We start from the raw sequence: 7,332 nt of genomic DNA on the forward strand, positions 1-7,332 counted from the left end.
CCCCATTCCACTATTTAACCCTGTCTAATCCTAGTACAGACCACTACCACCCCATTCCACTATTTAACCCTTTAACCCTGTAACAGACCACTAATTCCACTATTTAACCCTGTAGTCCAGACCACTACCACCCCATTCCACTATTTAACCCTGTCTAATCCTAGTCCAGACCACTACCACCCCATTCCACTATTTAACCCTGTCTAATCCTAGTCCAGACAGAACACTACCACCCCATTCCACTATTTAACCCTGTCTAATCCTAGTCCAGACCAGAACACTACCACCCCATTCCACTATTTAACCCTGTCTAATCCTAGTCCAGACCACTACCACCCCATTCCACTATTTAACCCTGTCTAATCCTAGTCCAGACCAGAACACTACCACCCCATTCCACTATTTAACCCTGTCTTATCCTTCTCCATACCAGTGGTCTGAGGACAGAACACACTCCTGCACACTTCTCACATCTATTTTGGAGGACATATATTTCCATTGTTAGATCGGTCACTCGAATATCTTGTCAATTTAATAGACAATCTTTGGTACTGTCCAATGGTTTTTATACTGCATGTCCCACAGCAGCATCACCGACCGAAAACACACACACACACACACACAAATAATACATTGGTTTAACCTATTTAAAAAAATAAGCAAAAATAATCAAATGTATTCAATTTTAACTAATACATCCATTCATTTTACAGAGTGAGACAGACATGCAGTGACACATTATGAAGCATTTGGACCAGTGTATCTGAAACATGTCAGGGCTCCAAGGCGGCACAGCGGTCTGAGGCCCTGCATCTCAGTGCAAGAGGCGTCACTACAGTCCCTGGCTCGAATCCAGGCTGTATCACATCCGGCTGTGATTGGAAGTCCCATAGGGCGGCGCACAATTGGCCCAGCGTTGTCCGGGTTTGGCCCGGGGGGGGTAGGCCGGGTTTGGCCGGGGTAGGCCGGGTTTGGCCGGGGTAGGCCGGGTTTGGCCCAGGGGGGGTAGGCCGTCACTGTAAATAAGAATTTGTTCTGAACTGACTTGCCTCGTTAAATAAAAAATATGACCTACCTTCAGTAAGAAATAATAATGATATTACAATTGAACTCTCTGTGTGAAAGTGGGACAAAACACACACAAATGACTAAGCAATTTATTTCCCCAAAAATGTTTTATTTAAAAACGTTTTTTTTTACAGCACTATTCCCTTTAGAAAAAAAACACTTAAATGGTAGTTCTCTCCTGATCGTGGAGAGCTAGAGGGTTGCGTTAGCTCCCCAAGTTAATGCCTAGGCTTTAGCTCAGTGGGCTAACAGCACAGCCTTGATACCCAAACAGCCTATCAGTGATGGAGCAGACTCTCTGGTTTAGATACCCAAACAGCCTATTGGTGATGATCTGGTTTAGGATACCCAAACAGGCGACTCTACCCAAACAGCCTGGAGCAGACTTGCATGTATACAGAGTTCAAATCCACGGCTCTCAGCCTCATGTGTAAGGCATCAAGTGATGGAGCAGACTCTCTGGTTTAGGATACCCAAACAGCCTGTTGGTGATGGAGCAGACTCTCTGGTTTAGAATACCCAAACAGCCTATCGGTGATGGAGCAGACTCTCTGGTTTAGGATACCCAAACAGCCTATCAGTGATGGAGCAGACTCTCTGGTTTAGGATACCCAAACAGCCTATTGGTGATGGAGCAGACTCTCTGGTTTAGGATACCCAAACAGCCTATCAGTGATGGAGCAGACTCTCTGGTTTAGGATACCCAAACAGCCTATCGGTGATGGAGCAGACTCTCTGGTTTAGAATACCCAAACAGCCTGTCGGTGATGGAGCAGACTCTCTGGTTTAGAATACCCAAACAGCTTATCGGTGATGGAGCAGACTCTCTGGTTTAGAATACCCAAACAGCTTATCGGTGATGGAGCAGACTCTCTGGTTTAGGATACCCAAACAGCCTATCAGTGATGGAGCAGACTCTCTGGTTTAGGATACCCAAACAGCCTATTGGTGATGGAGCAGACTCTCTGGTTTAGGATACCCAAACAGCCTATCAGGGATGGAGCAGACTCTCTGGTTTAGGATACCCAAACAGCTCAAAGTCTGGCTCATACAAACTGTACAGCTTCCTCCTCAACTCGGCCGGAACCTCAGCGAACCAATCGCGTTCCCAGCTGGCCGCCGTGCGGTTCCGGTTGCTAGGCGGGAACTTTATCTGGTCTTCCAGACCCAGGATCCGGAGCAGCTGATCCGAGTCGTCCTCCAGGTTTTCCAGCGTGCCGATGAAATCATAGTGGATCTGACAGGGGTGACAGAGCCGATACACCTGGGGAGGAGGAGAAGAAGTTAATTGAGTACAGTTGAGTTGAGAGCGCACGCACACACACACGCACACGCAGACACACACACACGCACACACACATACACGCACACGCAGACACACACGTACACACACGCACGCACACACACACACACACACACACACGCACGCACACACACACATACACACGCACGCACACATGCACACAAACACACACACACAGCACACACATACACACACTCACAGACACACACACACACACACACACACACACACACACACACACACACACACCACACACACACACACACACACACACACACACACACCCTCACACACACAGACACACACACACACACACACACACACACACACACACACACACACACACACACACACACACACACACACACCCTCACACACAGACACACACACACACACACACACCTCACACACACACACACACACACACACACACACACACACACACACACACACACACACCCACCTGGCGCCAGTGTTCGTTGAACGGCTGCTCCTGCTCCGTCTGGGGGTCGAGGAGATACCGGACGAACTCCGAGAACGACGGCTGGATCCCCGCCTCGAACGCCTCCGCCGCTGACTCCGGAACCCTGGAGGTCCCGCTTTCGTTTCCATAACGGCGTAGCATGACCGAGCCAAACTGGCGGTAGAAGTCTTCGTTGGGCTGTTGGAACTTGTTCCGGAAGGCGGAGATGAGTCGGACGAAGGGGTCGCGGACAAACAGGAACTTGGTGTAACTCTGCAGTTTCACCCTCATCAGGTGACGGGAGAGACGGCCATACCTACGCCAGAACTATAGGAGGAGGAGGAGGAGGAGGAGGAGGGAGGGGATGAGGGAGGGGATGAGGATGGATAGAGTGAAGAGAAGGGGATAAAGAAGTTGGATGACGGATCACTCTTCTTCACACACACAGTATACACACAGTATACAGACAGTATACACACAGTACACACACAGTATACACACAGTATACACACAGTATACAGACACTAAACAGACACTATACAGACACTATACAGACACTATACAGACAGTACACACACAGTATACACACAGTATACACACAGTATACAGACACTAAACAGACACTATACAGACAGTACACACACAGTATACACACAGTATACACACAGTACACAGACAGTATACAGACAGTATACACAAAGTATACAGACAGTATACAGACAGTATACACAAAGTATACAGACAGTATACAGACAGTATACACACAGTATACACACAGTATACAGACAGTATACACGCAGTATACAGACACTATACACACAGTATACACACAGCATACAGACAGTATACACACAGCATACAGACAGTATACACACAGTATACAGACAGTATACACACAGTATACACACAGCATACAGACAGTATACACACAGTATACACACAGCATACAGACAGTATACACACAGCATACAGACAGTATACACACAGTATACACACAGTATACACACAGTATACACACAGTATACAGACAGTATACACACAGTATACAGACAGTATACAGACAGTATACACACAGTATACAGACAGTATATAGACACAGTATATACAGACACTATACACACAGACACTATACAGACACTATACAGACACTATACAGACAGTATTCATACAGTATACAGACAGTATACACACAGTATACACACAGTATATAGACAGTATACAGACATTATACAGACCTTGGAGAAGGTGAGGTGCAGGGAGGAGTTGTGTATGAGGTCAGGGGGCAGGGCCTGGGGGTCGCGGTAAGGTTGTCCATCTGGAGCCAGCAGACCCTCAGAGAGAACCACCATTACACGCTTCCAGTTGGTACATGCTACCTAGAGAGAGGAGGTGGAGGAGAGAAGGAGAGGAGGTGGAGGAGAGAACGAGAGGAGGGGGGAGGAAAGGAGGTGAGGAGGGAGGAGAGAAGGAGAGGAGGAAGGGGGTGGGAGGCAAAGGGGTTGGAGGAGGATGGGAAGTGACGGGGTAGGAGGAGGAAGAGGATGGGGGCGAAGGGGTAGGAGGAGGAGGATAGGAGGCGAAGGGGTAGGAGGAGGAGGATGGGAGGTGAAGAGGTAGGAGGAGGAGGATGGGAGGTGAAGGGGTAGGAGGAGGAGGATGGGAGGGGAAGGGTAGGGAGGAAGAGGATGGGAAGGGTAGGGAGGAAGAGGATGGGAGGCGAGGGGGTAGGAGGAGGAAGAGGATGGGAGGTGAAGGGGTAGGAGGAGGAGGATGGGAGGGGAAGGGTAGGGAGGAAGAGGATGGGAAGGGTAGGGAGGAAGAGGATGGGAGGCGAGGGGGTAGGAGGAGGAAGAGGATGCGAGGCGAAGGGGTAGGAGGAGGATGGGAGGCGAAGGGTTGGGAGGAAGAGGTGGAAGAGGATGGGAGGCGAAGGAGTAGGAGGAGGATGGGAGGCGAAGGGGTTGGAAGAGGATGGGAGGCGAAGGGGTAGGAGAAGGAAGAGGAGGAAGGGGATGGGAGGTGAACGGGTAGGAGGAGGAAAAGGATGGGAGGCGAAGGGTTGGAGGATCAAATCTTTTTTATATCAACAGTTGTCACATAGTGCTTTACAGACAGACAGCCTAACACTCCAAACAGCAACCAATGCAGATGCAGAAGCACAGTGTCTAGGAAAAACTACCTAGAAGGCAGGAACCTAGGAAGAAACCCAGAGAAGAACCCGGCTCTGAGGGGTGGACAGTCCTCTTCCCCTCCCTACCTTGGGAACATAGCAGTAGATGATCTCATGTCTGTCGTCTACGATCAGGTGGTTTAACTCCCGGTTGGGAATCTGGTCAAACGTCCGGAATTTTCCTGGGAATTCTAATGTTCCGTTCCCAGAACACATATGACTAATCCTCCTCCTCCTCTCCTCCTGTCTCCTCCCCTCCTCCTCTCTTTTCTCTTCCTCCGCCTGCCTCACGCTCTCCTCTTCTCGCTTCCCTTCCTCTCCTCTCCACCTCCCCTCCAGCTCTGAGGAGTCTGTTACTTGGGGGAGGGGGTGTTCCTCCCCTGGGGGTTTGGGGGTCGCCCTCGTCCCCTCTCCAGGCCAGTCAGGCTCTGTGGTTCTGGGGGGTTTGTGGGTCGCTTGCTCCTCTGTGTCCCTGGGTGGGGGTTTGGTGGGTGTGGGGGAGCTGGGTGAGGTGGGGTGGGGGTGAGGGTCATGGGGGTAAAGGTCATGAGGGTAAAGGTCATGAGGGTCGTGGGGGTAGAGATTGAGCGCTCCCATGTCGTCCCAATAGAGGATGATGAGCAGGACCATTAACACAGACCCCAGCAGGAACGCCAGACGGAAGCATCGGGACGTTCCCATGGTTACCACAGCAGAGGGGGCGGAGTTATCTCAGCTCCATGGCCCGACGGTCACTAAGGGAAACACTTCCTGGTTGCCGACGACAACACCTGAGAGACAACAGGTGAAAAGAATCCAGGAGTCACACCAACACACATAAACTGTGTCTAAACACCTGGTAGAGTTAGTGGTTAGTGATCTGATCAAACACGTGGTAGAGTTAGTGGTTAGTGATCTGATCAAACACGTGGTAGAGTTAGTGGTTAGCGATCTGATCGAACACGTGGTAGAGTTAGTGGTTAGTGATCTGATCAGGAAAAACTCCTAGCCCATGTATAAATATATACCTGTACATATTAATTGGTAATCCAATCCAAAACTTGCCTTGAGGCTGTATACAGGTGCTGCCGCCATCAGACGCGTTGCCAAAGCAACCATAAAACAAGGAATCCAAAACGTATTTGTCAGAGGCTCCACGTTTTCAAACACAGGTCATTTCATAGGCTACAGTCCCTCCATGGTCAAAGCAAAACTGCTGGGATTTAAATGATACAATATAGCAGCCGAGTAGATTTCTTAGTTCAAAAACCGTATGGTACCACCGTAACTGAGGCCTAACTGAGGCCTACCTGAGGTCTACCTGAGGTCTACCTGAGGCCTACCTGAGGTCTACCTGAGGCCTACCTGAAGCCTACCTGAGGTCTACCTGAGGTCTACCTGAGGCCTACTTGAAGCCTACTTGAGGTCTACCTGAGGCCTACCTGTCTACCTGGGGCCTACCTGAGGCCTACCTGAGGCCTACCTGAAGTCTACCTGAGGCCTACCTGAAGTCTACCTGAGGCCTACCTGAAGTCTACCTGAGGCCTACCTGAAGTCTACCTGAGGCCTACCTGAGGCCTACCTGAAGTCTCAAACCTACAGGAGGGTAGCTCTCCAGGAACAGGGTTGGGCAGCCCTGCTCCAACCTACAGGAGGGTAGCTCTCCAGGAACAGGGTTGGGCAGCCCTACTCCAACCTACAGGAGGGTAGCTCTGCAGGACACATAGGAAGAGAAGCCAGAGAGGCAGCCCTACTCCAACCTACAGGAGGGTAGCTCTGCAGGACACATAGGAAGAGGCCAGAGAGGCAGCCCTACTCCAACCTACAGGAGGGTAGCTCTGCAGGACACATAGGAAGAGAAGCCAGAGAGGCAGCCCTACTCCAACCTACAGGAGGGTAGCTCTGCAGGACACATAGGAAGAGAAGCCAGAGAGGCAGCCCTACTCCAACCTACAGGAGGGTAGCTCTGCAGGACACATAGGAAGAGAAGCCAGAGAGGCAGCCCTACTCCAACCTACAGGAGGGTAGCTCTGCAGGACACATAGGAAGAGAAGCCAGAGAGGCAGCCCTACTCCAACCTACAGGAGGGTAGCTCTCCAGGAACAGGGTTGGGCAGCCCTGCTCAAACCTACAGGAGGGTAGCTCTGCAGGACACACAGGAAGAGAAGGCCAGAGAGGCAGCCCTACTCCAACCTACAGGAGGGTAGCTCTCCAGGAACAGGGTTGGGCAGCCCTGCTCAAACCTACAGGAGGGTAGCTCTGCAGGACAATAGGAAGGGTTGAGGCAGCCCTACTCCAACCTACAGGAGGGTAGCTCTCCAGGAACAGGGTTGGGCAGCCCTGCTCAAA

General features: G+C 50.8%; 1 protein-coding gene across 1 annotated transcript in view; it reads right to left on the minus strand.

Annotated features, from left to right (window-relative positions):
* Nucleotides 1-1,602: 1,602 nt before the first annotated feature.
* Nucleotides 1,603-7,332, minus strand: part of LOC112239079 (carbohydrate sulfotransferase 12) — an 18,596-nt gene continuing 12,866 nt past the window's right edge. Inside the window, exons 2-6 of the mRNA XM_042317833.1 lie at nucleotides 5,092-5,774; nucleotides 4,070-4,210; nucleotides 2,835-3,161; nucleotides 2,057-2,332; nucleotides 1,603-1,964 (exon numbers count right to left, since the gene is read on the minus strand). Coding sequence (XP_042173767.1) covers nucleotides 2,060-2,332; nucleotides 2,835-3,161; nucleotides 4,070-4,210; nucleotides 5,092-5,685 — 1,335 coding nt within the window. The 5' untranslated portion in view covers nucleotides 5,686-5,774 and the 3' untranslated portion in view covers nucleotides 1,603-1,964; nucleotides 2,057-2,059. The remainder of the gene's footprint in view (nucleotides 1,965-2,056; nucleotides 2,333-2,834; nucleotides 3,162-4,069; nucleotides 4,211-5,091; nucleotides 5,775-7,332) is intronic.

This window comes from Oncorhynchus tshawytscha, unplaced genomic scaffold (assembly GCF_018296145.1).
Source record: "Oncorhynchus tshawytscha isolate Ot180627B unplaced genomic scaffold, Otsh_v2.0 Un_contig_2868_pilon_pilon, whole genome shotgun sequence".
Lineage (NCBI taxonomy): Eukaryota > Metazoa > Chordata > Actinopteri > Salmoniformes > Salmonidae > Oncorhynchus > Oncorhynchus tshawytscha.